The 16,500-nt window shown below is 45.5% G+C and overlaps 1 protein-coding gene across 2 annotated transcripts in view; it reads left to right on the forward strand.

The window, feature by feature from the left end:
- The window catches only part of MYLK3 (myosin light chain kinase 3), a 61,750-nt gene that overhangs the window by 28,993 nt on the left and 16,257 nt on the right, over nucleotides 1-16,500 (forward strand). For both annotated transcript variants that reach the window (XM_049703686.1, XM_004264865.3), the window contains exons 4-9: nucleotides 1,976-2,433; nucleotides 3,842-3,947; nucleotides 4,565-4,658; nucleotides 5,079-5,188; nucleotides 6,126-6,267; nucleotides 12,681-12,751. In XM_049703686.1, the coding sequence (XP_049559643.1) occupies nucleotides 1,976-2,433; nucleotides 3,842-3,947; nucleotides 4,565-4,658; nucleotides 5,079-5,188; nucleotides 6,126-6,267; nucleotides 12,681-12,751 (981 nt within the window). The remainder of the gene's footprint in view (nucleotides 1-1,975; nucleotides 2,434-3,841; nucleotides 3,948-4,564; nucleotides 4,659-5,078; nucleotides 5,189-6,125; nucleotides 6,268-12,680; nucleotides 12,752-16,500) is intronic.

Genomic DNA, 16,500 nt, shown 5'->3' on the forward strand with positions numbered 1-16,500 from the left:
TTCTTCCAGAAACTGGCTTCTTGCAGTTTCCCATGTCCCTTGGTTAAGGCAAGGGCTGAGCTGGGCTTGGATGCCACCCTTCCCATCCTACCCTGTCATCACCAACCCGTACTTGCTCCTGAGGGAGTGTCGAGGGACTTTTGCTGCCTCCCACCCAAGGCTTAGCTGTGAACAGGCTGCCGAACCAGGTGCATTCAGAAGTAGGCACTGCTCTCAGAGGACCTGCAGCAGCTCAGAGGAGGGGCCTGGGCCTCCAGCTGCTAGGGAAAGCCTTAATTTTAAAAAAAATGTGGTTAAAAACTCATAACATAAAATTTACCATCTTAACCATTTTCAAGTGTATAGTGTAGTTGTGTTAAGTATATTCATATTGCTGTGACACAGATCTCCAGAACTTTTTTGTCTTGTAAATCTGAAACTCTGTTACCATCAAACGCCTCCCCTCCAGATCATGGTAACCACCTTTCTACTTTCTGTCTCTATGAATCTGACTATTGTAAGTCCTTCATATAATTCATTCATTCATATATGTGGAATCAGTCTTTCTGTCACTGGCTTATTTCACTTAGCATAAAGTCCTCAAGGTTCATCCAGGTCAGAACTTCCTTCCTTTTTAAGGATGAATAATATTCCATTGTATGTATATGCTACATTTTTTTATCCATTCATCCATCACTGGACACTTGGGTTGCTTCCACATTTGGCTGTTGTGAATAATGCTGCTGTGAACATGGCTGTGCAAATCTCTTTGAGATTCTGCTTTCAATTCTTTTGGATATATTTCCAGAAGTGAGATTGCTGGATCATATGGTAGTTCTATTTTTACATTTTTTAGGAACTGCCATACTGATTTCCACAGTAGCTGCACCATTTTAGGCTTCACTGTTTGAACCTCCTGCATTTGTACTTTCATTTCTTAGTCGACTCTCAGTACATCTGTGAAGTGTTACTGTCCCTGTTTGACAGAAGAGGTTGCTGAGGCTAGACTTGCCCAAACCCAGCCCTGTTCAGCAACCTGTGGCAGAACTACGGCCAGGATGGAGGCCGCCTGGCTCCCTCCTGAGACTCAGTCCACCCCAGGCACTCACCCCCTCACCCCTGCCCCAACACTCATAGACCTCGGCAGTGGGGTTGTGAAGGGCAGTCAGAGGGCAACTCTGAGAGGGAGGGTCTGAAGCTCCCAGGATCAGTGTCCTTCCCTCTGAATGTCAGGGCTTAGAAGGCCTTCCTGACCTCCAGCTGGCTTCCAAAACCACAATGCTGCTTGGTCTGGGTAACAAAGGTGGATGCAGCGGGCCCAGTGGCATGGCCCAGTGGTGCAGGGGGGCCTGTAGGGAGGCAGAGAGTTTCCTCAGCTGTGTAAGCACGCAGGCCCAGCACAGCCAGGACTGTTTTATTCAGGAGAAACAGAAAGTCCAGACTCTTATGAGCAATTCCCTGATTTTACTAAAATGTGTCTGACCTGAAGCTTCAGTGTGATGTTTGACTTGGTTCACCCTTCTCTTCATTTAATGGAAGGGAAACTGAGGCCCAAAGAAGGGAGGGAAGAGCCCAGGTCTCCTGCCTCCCGGCCACATTCCTCCTGGAGCAGAAGCACATTCCCAAGGGGCCACAGAGACAGCTGGTGCCCACCTCCCCACTCCTCCCAAGCCCCATCCACCACAGGTTGCTTCAAGTCTTTCCTGGATGCTGATCCAGTGGAATCCTGAGAGCTGGTGGCACCGTATGTCACTGAAGCCAGTCTCTCCCCTGGTGTCCTGTCTAGGTAGAGAGGGACAGGGGATGGAATCTGCTGGTTTCAACCACAAGCTAACTCTTACTATTATAACAACCCAAAGGGCCCGTTTTAACAGATGAGAAAACTGAGGCTAAGAGGCCGTGGTCAGTGAATGGCAGCAGCAGGCATTTGAACCCAGGTCTGTTCTGACTCAGGTTCTTGCTTTTAACCTCAGGGCCACATTTCTCTCTGCCCCAGGATCTCCATCCATGTGCAGGAGACAGACATCCCTGGGGAGCTACTTGTGACACGAGGCGGCAGCCTCAGAACCACGCCCCCTGCAGAGGCTCTAGCAGCTGCCCATCCAGGTGAACAGGACTCACCTGGGCCCACGTGCTACCCCCAGGCCCCTGGGACTGAGTCAGGAAAACATATCCCAAAAGGAGCCGGGGTGTTTTCCCCACTGTGGAAGCGGAGCAGCGACTGCGGAGCAAAGGCCAAAGAGAAACAGGGATCTGGGCCTGAGCCCGCCATGACACCAAGCAGGGCCTGGAGGGACAAGGGAGCCGATGCCAGGACCCCAGGCCTGCAGCAGGACACAGGCCCAGGAGCAGGGAACCCTGAGCCTGGAAAAGACTACACAGCCAGGGGCACGAGCAGAGCTGAAGCAGGAAGGAGGACACCCCCAGGAGCTGAGGCGGGCAGCCTGTTTCTGGGTAAGTGAGGGCATTGCTATGTGCCCCGAGGTGAGTGAGTTTGAAAGGCCTACTCTGGGAGGCCTCCCTGAAGCTTCCAGGGAGAGAGAATGTGGGTGTTGGGGAGTCGAAGACTGGGAACAGCCTGCCAGCACATCCCAGGGCTGGAGACCAAGGCACGGAGATGCAGCAGGCTGAGCTCATGTTGGCTCTAGCCATCGGAGAGGAGGGAACCCATGGGGCTCAACTCGGATTTCTCAAAGCCACCTGCCTGCCCGATACTATTGGTATCATTCTGGATTGAGACAGGGAAGGCTTCTGCTAAAAGGCAAATCCATTAACTGGTATATATAACCCACTATCAACCATTTGCACTCAGTGGGCTGACTCTCATCCAGGATTGGGAAGGGGCTGCTGACCTGCTTTCTGTCCCAATGGTGGTGGGAGGCGTCCTTGTGTTCCTGTGACCTAAAGGGCCTCAACTCCTCCAGCCCTTAGGGCCACACCCTCGTTGGTCTGAGCCCTCATCCCATATGGCTGCTGGAAGGCCACCATTTGCTGACTCCCTGTTCCAGAATTTCTGGAGGTCCCTGAGGAAGGGCTGAGCATTCTGCAGGTCATCCTGGTGCCCCTTGCCAGTTCCGGGCTCCACGGTTGCCCTGTGCTGTGCTCTGACTTCTCTGGCTGCTTCCTCTCCCCTTGTATGACCTGGTCCAGATGTGGACATAGGCCTCCCTTAATTCCTGAAACACAGCTGAGAGCAGGCTGTGACTTTAGAGCCTTTTCTGAGACTTGAGATGGTGATAAAGCCAATGTTAGCTGAGGACTCCCTGTGAGCCGAGCCTCGGGCATTTGTGGTGGCGTTTACCCTCACAGGCCTGTGGAGTGGAGACACGTGAAACACAGGAGGGGCTGAGAAGCACGTTTAAGGTCACAAGGTCAGTGCTGACAGAGCCAGGATCTGACGGTTGGGCTCCAGAAGAGAAGGCAGTTACTTTGCAGCGAAGGAGACTTCAGACTGGAATTCTAGATGTGGATTCTCTGCGACACACCCAGGCTTTCCAGGGGCCCAGGAAACAACACAATCATGCAAATGTTACCCCCTTGTAGTCTAGGGCTTGGGCTCACCTTTGCAGACACAAAAAAGGTACACAATATGCTCTCAAAGCAAATTCAGTCTTCTACTTTGGGGAGCATAAAGTGGCTTGTGAGACAAACTAAGAGAAAATAGAAGTATTTCCCCTGCTCTGGGTCCAGGGTTGTGGAGGTCATGGAGTTGTTCCTGGAACACTCTGAGTACTCCCTCGATAAGCCCCCAACAAACTGGCAGAAGCCGTTTTTGAACCAAGTGGGTCTGGGACTGGGGGTGGGGGGAGCTGAGAGGTGGGGACGGCACGAAGGAGGCTCACAGTTGCTGTCTCCCGAACAGACGACAGTCCAGCCCCGCCAGCCCCCTTCGAGCATCGGATGGTGAGTGTGAGGGAGACCTCGACCTCAGCGGGCTACACAGTGTGCCAGCACGAAGTCCTGGGAGGGTAAGCTGGCCTTCTGCCTTGATGAGGGGCGGGGCAACTGGACAGCTGGGTGCCGCTGTGGTTCTCAGGAACTGATTGATGGAGCCATCGCCAGGAGTGGGATGTACCGCACAGCATGGGAGTGGGCGGAGGGCTTACAAAGAGTGTGTGAGGAGATATCCGCGGAGTGCAGGAGGGCCCGCATGGTGTGAGTGAGATGAAGTGTAGGGTGCAGGAGGGCCCACAGTGCGGGCCTGGGACCCGTGTACTGGAGGTGGCACGGGAGCTGACATGGGGTGGGGTAAGAGGGATGTCCTCTAGGGTGCAGGACGGCCTGGGTGGTGTGGGTGACAGGGACACCACCTGGGGTGCAGGATGGGCTGGGTTCTGTGGGTTGGGGGGACACTCTCTGGGGTGCAGGATGGCCCACATATATGGGGTGAAGAAGCTCTTTTCCAGGTTCAGAGCCCGTGGGTGTGCGGGTGGTGACTGATAACTCTGGGGTGCAGGGTAATCCCTGTGGTGTGTGCAGAGTAGAGGTAGGACCAGAAAGCCCAGGGTCCAGGATGGGGCTGGCCCACCACATGGCGAGTGTGCTTCTGGGGCTCTGAGACTGCTCTGTCATCATATCTCTGCAGGGGCCGGTTTGGCCAGGTCCACAGATGCATGGAGAAGGCCACGGGCCTCTCGCTGGCGGCCAAGATCATCAAAGTGAAGAGTGCCAAGGACCGGGTGAGGTTTTTGCCCCAGGCCAGTGGGTGTCCCGGACCAAGCTCAGGATTCCTTCACTTCCCTCTGGGCCACCCTGGACCCCACACTGCACCAGGCCCCTCCACTCTGAGCAGGAAACCTAGCCACCTTTCCTGCCTCTTTTCCATGACTCCCACACTCCAGTCAGCAGGTCACCTTGCACCCTGGGCAACAGGTCCTCCTAGACCTCCAGGGTTCCTTTTTGGGCTTCAGGTTTCCTATCTGTGAAATGGGTGGGCCCTTGCTGCTGTAAGAAGCTGGTGTGGGTGGTGAGTTGAGGAAAGCTGGTGCAAGAACAGGAAATGAGGATGCAGGGTGGGGATGTGTGTGTCTTGGGAGGGGCAGCTGACTTCTCTTCCTGACCCATTTCTTGGAAACTCCTCTCCCCTTTGGCTCCACAAGGAGGATGTGAAGAACGAGATCACCATCATGAACCAGCTCAGCCATGTGAACCTGATCCAGCTCTACGATGCCTTTGAGAGCAAGAACAGCTTTACCCTTGTCATGGAGTAGTGAGCATGGGAGACGGGGCCAGGGCTCGGGGTGGGGCTGGGAACTGAGATTCCAGCAAAACTCTCCCTTTCCTTCCCCTCTCAGTGACACCCAGGGAAAGGCATCACCTCCTCTGCCTGACCTCCAACATAGAGCACAGAGGACAAAGCCATTTGTCACAAACCAGCAGCCAGTGAACCTGATTTGACCTACAGATATTGTTTTGGCCTACACAATTTTTAGTAATTTTGATTTAGTTGTTAACTAAATTTAGTTGTTAGTTGGAAATAGGGAAATTTCACATTAAAACCTAGATGTCTAGCTTTCCTTGCAAATATAAAAGATCTGGTAATGCTGGATCTACATTTCCAGTTGGAAGTGGTGTGATGGAGCTCATAGTAACTGACCTTTGTAGACGGGGCAATCAAACTCCCATTTGCTACAGTCCCTATCACTTCCAGCTACCCATGACGTTGAGGCCAGGGGCTCAGGGGACATTTATTATTGTGCTTGTGTTGCTATTTTCCTTCTGGTAGGACTGAGGATAGTGAAATATTTGTCATGTCAGTTCTCTATAAAAAGTGGAAAAAGAAGTTAGACTAAGGGCTATGTGTTCTAAGAAAAGTTTTGTCTTACATCTGGTCTGATTTAGGCTTCTTGCCATGTACGTACTAATTGGCCCCTGTAGGCCAATGAGCTTACAACCTTGGCCTAGAGTATCAAGAGTGAGTATCCAGAGTGAGCCTGGATGATCAACACTGCAGATAAGCCCCAGTCTCCCATCTGGCCCATTGCTTCCTTTTTACCACCCATACTCTGAGCTGGGAATAGACAAGAGCAAAGGTCCCCGTAAAACCCCAGATGGCAGTGGCACCCTTGGGCTCACCTGGTGATGAGTGGACCAGTCTTCTGAGAGCCTTGCTCAGTCAGTGCTTGCCTCTTCCTTTGCCTTGGCAGTGTGGATGGGGGTGAGCTCTTTGACCGGATCACAGAAGAGAAGTACAACCTGACTGAACTGGATGTGGTGTTGTTCACCAAGCAGGTCTGCGAGGGTGTGCAATACCTCCATCAGCAGTACGTCCTGCACTTGGACCTCAAGGTCAGGCTCCACCCTGGGCATGTGGCGGTTGGGTGCCCTGGTTCCTGAGCCTCTGCTGCTCTCTCATCTTTGAGAGCTCTGTCAGCACCCAATCCTGGCTTCCATTCCTTGCTCTGCCATTGCCTACTTCTGGATTCTAGGGCAGGCCAAGTCTCTGAGCCTCAGTTCCTCCATCTGTGACATGTGGAAAATAGGTACCTCATTAAGTGTTCTTTGACGATCAAATGATACAGTGACTTTTTTCTATAAAAAAATCTCTAAGATTAGTTTTTAAAAACTAAAATAGAAACATGCATGTGGTAACAAATATAGACAATATAGAAATGTATGAAATGTACAGTGAAAGTTCTTCCCACTCAGTCTCTGTGCTGAGAGGTCTTCTGTATTAGCAATTTGGCACGACAAACACACACACACACAAGGGATCATACTATACATCTCGTTTTTAAACTTGCCCTTTTTAGTTAACAGTACACTGTAGACATCTTTTCTCATTCTCTTTAAGGGCCATGGTATAGTCCATTGAATGAATGCATTACAGCTTCTTTTGTCTACTTGACAAAAAGTAAGCACGAGGTAGCCATTCTTTTCTTTCTGTTTTGTACATGGGTTTATTTCTGGGATGTCTATTCTGTTCCATTGATCTACATGTCTGCCTTTTTATGCCTATATTATACTATTTTGATTAGTGTTGCTTAGTTATAGTTTGAGATCAGGAAGTGTGATGACTCCAATTTTTTAGATTCTACTTATAACTGAGATCATACAGTAAGTGTCTTTCTCTGTCTGATTTATTTCACTTTGCATAATGCTGTCAAGTTCCATCTTGTCACAAATGGCAGAATTTCCTTTTCTTTTCTTTTTTTTTTTTTTGACTGTGCCGCGTGACATCTTCATTCCCCAACCAGGGATCAAACCTGTGCCCCCTGAAGTGGAAGTGTGGAGTCTTGATCACTGGACTGCCAGGGAAGCCCCACATTTGACTATTAAGCACTTGAAATATAACTAGTGTGAGTGAGGAACTGAATTTTAAATTTTATTAATTTAAATCTAAAAATTGACATGATTAAATTATTGAAAAACATTAAGTATATTTGGAACAATTTCAATATGTTAATTTGTTTTTCAAAAGCTATCAATTTCATGAAATCTAAATACAAATAATTCATGAGATCTAAATACATCTAAAGTATTTCTGATGAAGATTTAGTGTCTGATTTGAGATGTGCTATAAATGTAAAATGCACACTGGACTTCAAAGGCAATATGATAAAAATAATGGAAAATGTTTCATCGATATTTTTTATTTTGATAACTTATTGAAATGGTAGTGTTTTTGATATATCAGGCCAGAGAAAATTATTATTAAAATTAAGTTTTAGAAAATACTTTGAGATGAATGAAAATGAGAACACAACATGCCAAGACTTATGGGGGTGCATCTAAACTAGGAATGAAATTTGTAGCTGCAAACACTTATATATTAAAAAGAACATCTCAAACCAATAATCTAACATTCCATCTTAAGAAACTAGAAAAAGAAGAGCAAGCTAAACTCAAAGCAAGCAGAGGATACAAATAAGAAAGGTTAGAGCAGAAATAATTGAAACAGAGAACAGAGAAACAGCAGAGAAAATCAATGAAACCAAAAGTTGGTTCTTTGAAAAGATCAATAAATTGACAAATCTTTAGCTATATTGAACTAGAAAGAAGACTCAAATTACTAAAATGAATGGAATGAAAGAGGGGCCATCACTACCAGCCTTACAGAAATAAAGATTATAAGGGAATGTTATGAAAAATTGTATGCCAGTAAATTAGATAATGTAGATAAAATGGAAGAATTCCCCCAAAAGACACAAACTTCTGAAAACTCACTCAAAAGGAATAGAAAATCTGAATAGACTTATAACAAGTAAAACAATCAAATTGGTGTAAAAAACTACCCACAAAGAAAAGCCTAGGCCCATGTGGCTTCACTGGTGAATTCTACCAAATGTTTAAAGAATTAATACCAATCCTTCACAAACTGTTCCAAAAATTAGAAGAGAATAAAACACTTCCTCACTCATTTTATGAGACAAGACTTATCCTGATTCCAAAACCAGGCAGACATCACTTCTTGTGATGAAACTACAGACGAATATCCCTTGTGAATATAGATGTAAAAATTCTCAATAAAAAATTAGTAAACTGAATACAGCAACATTTAAAAAGGGTTATACAGGGCTTCCCTGGTGGCGCAGGGGACAGGGGTTTGTGCCCCGGTCCAGGAAGAGCCCACATGCTGCGAAGCGGCTGGGCCTGTAAGCCATGGCCACGGGGCCTGCGCATCCTGAGCCTGTGCTCCACAACAGAAGAGGCCACAACAGTGAGAGGCCCGTGTACCGCAAAAAAAAAAAAAAAAAGGATTATACACACCACAAAGTGGGATTTGTCCCAAGAGTGCAAGGTTGGTTTAACATATGAAAAATCAATCAATGTAATATGCCATATTAAAAGAATAAAGGACAACATCACATAATCATTTTAGTAGCTAGAAAAATCACTTGACGAACTCAAACAACTTTTCATGGTGAAAACACTAAACAAATTAGGTATAGAAGAGAACTCCTTAACCTGATAAAGATCATCTATGAAAAACACACAGCTAATTTTAAACTTAATGATAAAATGTTGAATGTTTACCTTTTAACATCAGAAACAAGACACGGGTGTATATTCTTGCCATTTCTATTAAACATTGTACTTGTGGTTCTAACCAGGGCAATTAGGCAAGAGAATAAATAAAAGACATCCAGATTGGAGAGGAAGAAGTAAAATTCTATTCACAGAAGACATGATTTTGATATAGAAAATCCTAAGGAGGGTGGAGGGAAACTATTAGAACTAATAAATTAGTTCAGCAATGTTGTAGGATGTAAGATGTAAAAATCAATTGTATTTCCATACATTAGCAGTTGACATTCTGTAAATAAAATTCAGAAAACTATTTCATTTACAGTAGCATCAGAAAGAATAAAATACTTAGAAATGAATTTGACCAAAGATGTATAAGCCTTATATTCTGAAAACTATGAAACATTGTTGAAAGAAATTAAAGATGGCATAAGTAAATGGAAAGACATCCCATATTCATAGATCAGAAAACTTAATATTATTAAGATGGCAATACTCTCCAAAATGATCTGTATGTTCAGTGCAATCCTATCAAAATCACAGCTGGCTTCTTTGCAGAAATTAATGATCTAATCCTAAAATTCAGATGGAAATTTATGGGACCCAGAATAGCAAAAACAATCTTGAAAAAGAAGGACAAATTTGGAGGACTCACAATTCCCAACTTCAAAACTTACTACTAAGCTACAGAAATCAAAACTGTGTTATGATGTAAGGACAGACAGACAGATCAATGGAATACAATTGAGAGTCCAGAATTAAACCCTTATATTTGTGGTCAATAGATTTTTGAAAAAAGTGCCATGACAATTCAATGGGCAAAGAATAGTCTTTTCAACAAATGGTGCTGGGACACCATGCTTGATATCCACATGAAAGTTGAACCCCTACCTCATAATATATACAAATATTAACTCAAAATGGATATAGACCTAAATGTAAGAGCTAAAACTATAAAGTTCTTAGAAGAAAGCATAGGAGTATATTATATATGAATCAAAAGCTCAAGCTAGAAGAGCAAAGTTGATAAATTACACTTCATCAAAATTAGAAACCGTTATGTTTCGAAGGACACCATAATGAAAATGAAATAACAGCCCACAGAATGGGAGAAAATATTTTCAAATCATATATCTGATAAAGGACTTGTATCTAGGATATATAAAGAACTCTTACAACTCATTGAGAAAGACAAATTTGAAAATGGGCAAAGAATTTGAATAGACATTTATCCAATGAGGATATAAAAATGGCCAATAAGCACATGAAAAGATTTTTAACATCATTAGTCAAAAGAGAAATGTAAATCAAAAGTACAATGAGATACTATTTCACACCCATTGGATTAGCTAAAATAAAAAATAAAAATGGCAGACAAGAAGTGTTACTAGGATTTGGAGAAATTGGAACTCTCGTACATTGCTGGTGGGATTGTAAAGTTGTGCATCCACTTTAGAAAACAATTTGGCAGTTCCTATAATGTTAAACAAAGAGTTATCATATGACCCAGCAATTTCACTTCTAGGCATATACTCAAGAATTGAAAACAGAAGTCAACACAAAAACTTGTACACAAATGTCCTTAGCAGCATTATGCATAATAGCCAAAAAGTAGAAACAACCCCAATGTTTACTAACTGATGAATAGATAAACAAAATGTGGTAGGTACTGTCCTTACAATGAATATTATTCAGCCATGAAAAGGAATCAAGTATTGGTACATGAATGAACCTTGAAAATATTATGCTGACTGAAAGAAATCAGATGCAAAAGGTCACATATTTATGATTCATATGATTCCATTTATATGAAATGACCAGAACAGGCAAATCTACAGAGACAGAAAATACATTAGTGATTGCCAGGAGTTGTGGGTGAGGAGGATGGAGAGTGACTGCTGATGAATATGGGTTTTTTTTTTTTTGAAGTGCTGAAAATGTTCTAAAATTAGATAGTGGTGAACTATCTACTGAAAACCACTGAATTGTACACTTTAAAATGGTAATTTTTTTATGATCTCATGTTTTATTATTATTTATGTTTATTATTTATATTTCAATAATTTATGTTTATTATTTATATTTCAAAATTTTAGGAAAATTAAGTTCACCTATTTCTTTTTACTTATTTAATGTGGCTATTAGAAAATTTTGAATTATATATGTAGCTCACATTATATTTCTATTGGACAGTGTTGTTCTAGACCTTACAAAGAAGACATGAAGACTTTTTGTTTTAGTTTTATTTATTTATTTGGATTTTTAAATAAATTAATTTATTTTTGGCTGCGTTGGGTCTTCGTTGCTGCATGCGGGCTTTCTCTGGTTGTGGCAAGTGGGGGCTACACTTCCTTGTGGTGCGCGGGCTTCTCATTGCAGTGGTTTCTCTTGCTGCGGAGCATGGGCTCTAGGTGCATGGGCTTCAGTTGTTGTGGCAGGTGGTCTCAGTAGTTGTGGCTCACGGGCTCTAGAGCACAGGGTCAGTAGTTGTGGCGCACAGGCCCAGTTGCTCTGCGGCATGTGGGATCGTCCCTGACCAGGGCTCGAACCCGTGTCCCCTGCATTGGCAGGCGGATTCTTAACCACTGAACCACCAGGGAATTCCCAAGACATGAAGATTTTTAATCATCAACTTCCTGAACCTATCTGAGGGATTTCACAACCGCTTTGTAACGTAAATAGCAATAAAAACTTCTGTTAGGAGAAATAGTACCTGACATTTGCTTCATAAGCTGGAAAGTTTTTAATGCGTACTCTGTCATTTGATCTTCCCACCCTCCCAGGAGGAAGGCAGGAAGAGGTTATTATTCCCATTTTACAGATGGAGACACTGAGTTTCCGGAATGGGAAAGTACTCATCTAGGGCTAGGGACCCTGGTAATGGACCCCTGGACCTCAGGCACTGGCCTTAGGTCTCTAGATCCTTTATACCATAAGCCCTCCATCTGCCCTCCACCCCTACCCCTATCCAAATTTGTCTGGCACAAGCAACGAGAATCGTTCCAGTCTCCCTCAGGGCCTCCAAGCTGATCTGAAACACTTAAGAGAAGTATGTCAAGTCCAGCACCTCCATCCCATGGGTCACAGCTGTCACCACAAAATGGCAGGTTGACATTTTGCAGCTCTGATCTCCTTGACCAAGCTACTGCAGATTTGGTCTCACCCCTGAGATTCTGATGTAATCAGGTCAGGGTTGGGGCCTGGGTGTTGGGACTTTTGAGGACTTCCTTGATGATTCTAGCGTGCAGCCAGAGTTTGGAGCCGCCACCCCAAGCCAATGGTCACAAACAATCAGCTTGTGGGCCAAATTCGCATCCCAGACATGTGGTGTTTGATTCCTATATGTGATGAATGCATGCTTAAATTGGATTAAGTTGTCAACATTTAAAAGCATGGAATTTTTACTTAAACCTGGATTTCTGGCTTCCCTTGAGGACTGAGGAACTCTGGCGACTGGGCCTGCATTCCTGTGTGGTGGCCAGTGGCTGGAGCTGAGCAGTGGCTGCCCCTTTACCCAGGGCAGGAGTTCTCCAGTTCCCCACCATCCATACTACTCCTTATTGTCTCACACTAGGCCACATCATTTATTTTCAATATCTATCCATCCCTATAGGGCTGCCCTGTAGGGCTTTCCCTTGCAGGCTGGGAAACTGAGGCCTATTGACAACTAAGTGTGGGAACTCAGACCTTCTTAGCTGTTGATTAAGCTATGCTAACTTCTCTTTCTTTCCCAGCCTGAGAACATACTGTGTGTCAATCAGACGGGACACCAAATTAAGATCATTGACTTCGGGCTGGCCAGAAGGTAAGGGAGTTTTATTTCGGTGGTTTGACAGAGCTCCTTGGAAACGCTTGGTGGCTCTCTTGGACATGGTTACCTACAACTCAGCCAATTTTTGAGTTTTGGGACTGATATAAGAAAGCTCTCTCACTGAGGCTGGCAGCCTTTACAAAGACTGCGTAGAGAGGCCTCGTTACTACTGCAGGGGGCGGCTTTGTGCGGCGGGCTCTGCTTCTCCTTAAAAGGCTGTGGGATTAACAGTATTTCAAACCACCTGTGTGAACAGAGAGGGGAGTGATAAAGGGGGTCACTGAATGGGGGTGCTGGGAAGCTCCTTCTATTCATCTTGCAGGCCTCCTGGGGCCAAGATGTACTGGGCTGTGTGATGCATTCATCACCAACCCTGCCCTCCAGAAAATGACTAGGTTAAATAGGATGGTGCCATGGGTAAGTGGTTCTGGGCACTCAGGACTGGGTTAGATCTTGGTAAAATGGTGATACAATGCAGTGCCCGCTGATATGGGCAATAATGAAGTTTAAATGAGATAATACATCAACAGTGGAGACCCATTCTATGAGGGTGATTAGGTTCTCAAGTTTCAGTGCATAAAGAGAATATCATATATAATTTAAAAAACATCTTAAAGTCCCTTAAAACGCCTAAAGCCTAGTGACATATAGTTTTACTGTTGGATCCTCATGCTTGATGAACACCGTGCCTCTGCAGGGCTCTTGCCCATGGCGTGCACAACCAGTGGTGTGGCTGTAGCAGACCCTTGGCATTGGGGAGGGCATCCACAGTCTGTGAAGATGGCAATAAATGTATGTTCATCCTCCAGGCTTCCTCCAGAATTCTATTTCCACCAAGAATGACATTTCTCTGAGAATCACATACTTTCTAGATATGTCTTCACACCACGGCTTCAAATCTTGAAATGTTCTTACTCTAATGGTCATTTTCCACACAGAAGTTGTTTTTGTCACTTTCAGAGCCTTGCAGCATCTACCACTCCATCCACAAGGGGGGAAAGGAGCACTTCATCCCCATGGTGGCAGAGCCCTGCCTGAGCTCAGCCTCTGGTGTCCAGCACTGGCCTCCCAGAGGGGGCGTTCAAACCCACAGTGGTGGTCCTCCTAGGTCACTTCCCCACTGGTTGGAGAGGTAAATGTCACCTCTTTGCAGGTGTGAAAGGTACATTTTCAGGGCCCCACATGATGGATGGGAGGCTAAGTGTGGTATTGGAGCAACAGCAGAGGGAAGTTCTTACCACCGCGCTGTACCTTCAGGGTCCACACTACACAGCATACTGCATTTCATGAACAGTCCCGAATCCCCCAACCCACTCAATCCATAATGTAAAAAATTTGCTTAATATTTTCCCAAATAATGTTGTATAAAATTGGGATGCATCCTATACACTTGCACACCTTATGCACCAGGGCGTGTTTCTCAACCTATTTTTCATGTCTCCACCTGCCCCACAAAGAGCCTTTTTAACCATTTCTTTCCTAATCCCTCAGTCCCTTCCTCATGAAATGTAATGCCACAGGTGTATTGTGTATCTGTTTACGTACTGTGGCCCTTTGGAGAGCCGCAGACCGTTGTAATAGCTAAGATTTTTTTGCCCTTCCCCCAAGAACCAGTGTTCCCTCACTGTGGGGCAATATATTCTTCATTCAGACCTCACACACTAGTGTATGCAGGACCCTACCAAATGCCGGGTGACCAATTGCCAAATGAGGATTTACAGTGACACACTGTGAATTCAGAGCAAGAAGTAACCACCTGAGGTTCCTGGAGTCTGGGACGTCTCTGAGCAGCCAGAAGAGATGAATGGACAGGGTTTTGTTACCTGCAGGCAGTAGTGTGCTGGTAAATGTTTAACAACCCGCTGCGGCTGGGGCATGAGAGGAGGTGGGGTTGATTTGTAACCTTTGCTAACTTTGGCTGATTTCAAGCTACCAACATGATGTCACTGAGTGCAGAGTTGGGAGGAGACGTGCACCATTGGCTCTCATGCACCCGTGAGAACCGGCTCCAGCACGACTCTGTGTGGAGGGGGGCAGGAGGGATAGTGTCAGTTAGGGACCAAGAATAGGATGCACACTGTGCATGAGCAGGCTGGCCTGGGGAAGGCAGGAGCTGTGGGTGGGACTGGGGAAGGAAGACACAGTAGAAGGTGAGGGCACTAATGGGGCATCCTGAGTAGGGAGGCTCAGATGTTGGAATGGTATCCAATAGGCCATTGAGTCTCAGATGGTGGGAGGTGAAAAGTGTTGTAGGCCAATTTACCGAAAATCGATTAGTCAAAATCTATTCCCAATACACACTACTATATATAAAATAGATAACCAACAAGGGCCAACTGTATAGCACAGGGAACTATAGTCAATATTTTGTAATAACCTATAATGGAAAAGAATCTAAAAAGGAATATATATATATATAAAACTGAACCACTTTGCTTTACACCTGAAACAAGCACAACATTGTAAATCTATATTTCAATAAAAATTTTAAAAAATCTATTCCAAACTGTCAGTCAAATTTGTTAATCTGGTTAAGGGCATTAATGGCAATAATTTTTTTTTTTTTTTTTTTTTTTGCGGTACGCAGGCCTCTCACTGCTGTGGCCTCTCCCGTTGCGGAGCACAGGCTCTGGACGCGCAGGCTCAGCGGCCATGGCTCACGGGCCCAGCCGCTCCACGGCATGTGGGATCCTCCCAGACCGGGGCACGAACCCATGTCCCCTGCATCGGCAGGCGGACTCTCAACCACTGCGCCACCAGGGAAGCCCAATGGCAATAATTTTGCCAGTGGGAACAGAGGTAGAGGGCAAGTTCAAGAAAATAAACACAGGGAGCCTTATTTTTAATTTTAATTTTTTAATTTTTTGGCCGCACAGCATGTGGGATCTTAATTCCCTGACCAGGGATCGAACCTGCACCCCCTGCATTGGGAGCACGGAGTCTTACCTACAGGACCACCAGGGAACTCCCAGGGAGCCATATTTAAGAGAAAGCCACCCATGAAAAATTGCTGGGCACTGGAGAAGTGCAGGTGTCAGAAAACGTGATACTCAGGAAATTGCACTTAGTGGAACTGGGCTGACAGGTTCACAGGTTCTGGCTGTGAGATGAAAGGAAAACATCAAAAGCATCCTCAATAGTCTGGCAAACTGGTCATTCAGCAAAAAGATTCTTTGGCAAATTGGTTTTTGACAAATTGGCCTGCTTCCTGGGAAGTGTGTCCTTCTAAAAGAAGGGATCTGTTGGGGGGAATGTGCAGTTTGAGAGAGCATGCTTTATGCTCCGGAATAGTTAAATGTTTGTAAAGAGGGAGGAAATGACAAATTTTCCCCATAACACGAATTATAGAAAATACAGTTGTATTTCTGGGTGGGACTATGAGAAGGCGCTGAGATTCTGAGTGCAGGTATGACCCCCAGTAGAGTAGGGCCATACAAATCTTCAGAGACTCTGACATCTAGCAAGAGGGACCAGTTTTTTTTTTTTTTTTTTTTTGCGGTACACGGGCCTCTCACTGCTGCGGCCATCGTGGAGCACAGGCTCCGGACGCGCAGGCTCAGCGGCCATGGCTCACGGGCCCAGCCGGTCCGCGGCACGTGGGATCTTCCCAGACCGGGTCACGAACCCGCGCCCCCTGCATCGGCAGGCGGACTCCCAACCACTGCACCACCAGGGTAGCCCAAGAGGGACCAGTTTTACACCAGGCTGGGTGGTGAGAGTCATCAGTGGGTCTAAGTAGGGAC

Source organism: Orcinus orca, chromosome 20 (assembly GCF_937001465.1).
Source record: "Orcinus orca chromosome 20, mOrcOrc1.1, whole genome shotgun sequence".
NCBI lineage: Eukaryota > Metazoa > Chordata > Mammalia > Artiodactyla > Delphinidae > Orcinus > Orcinus orca.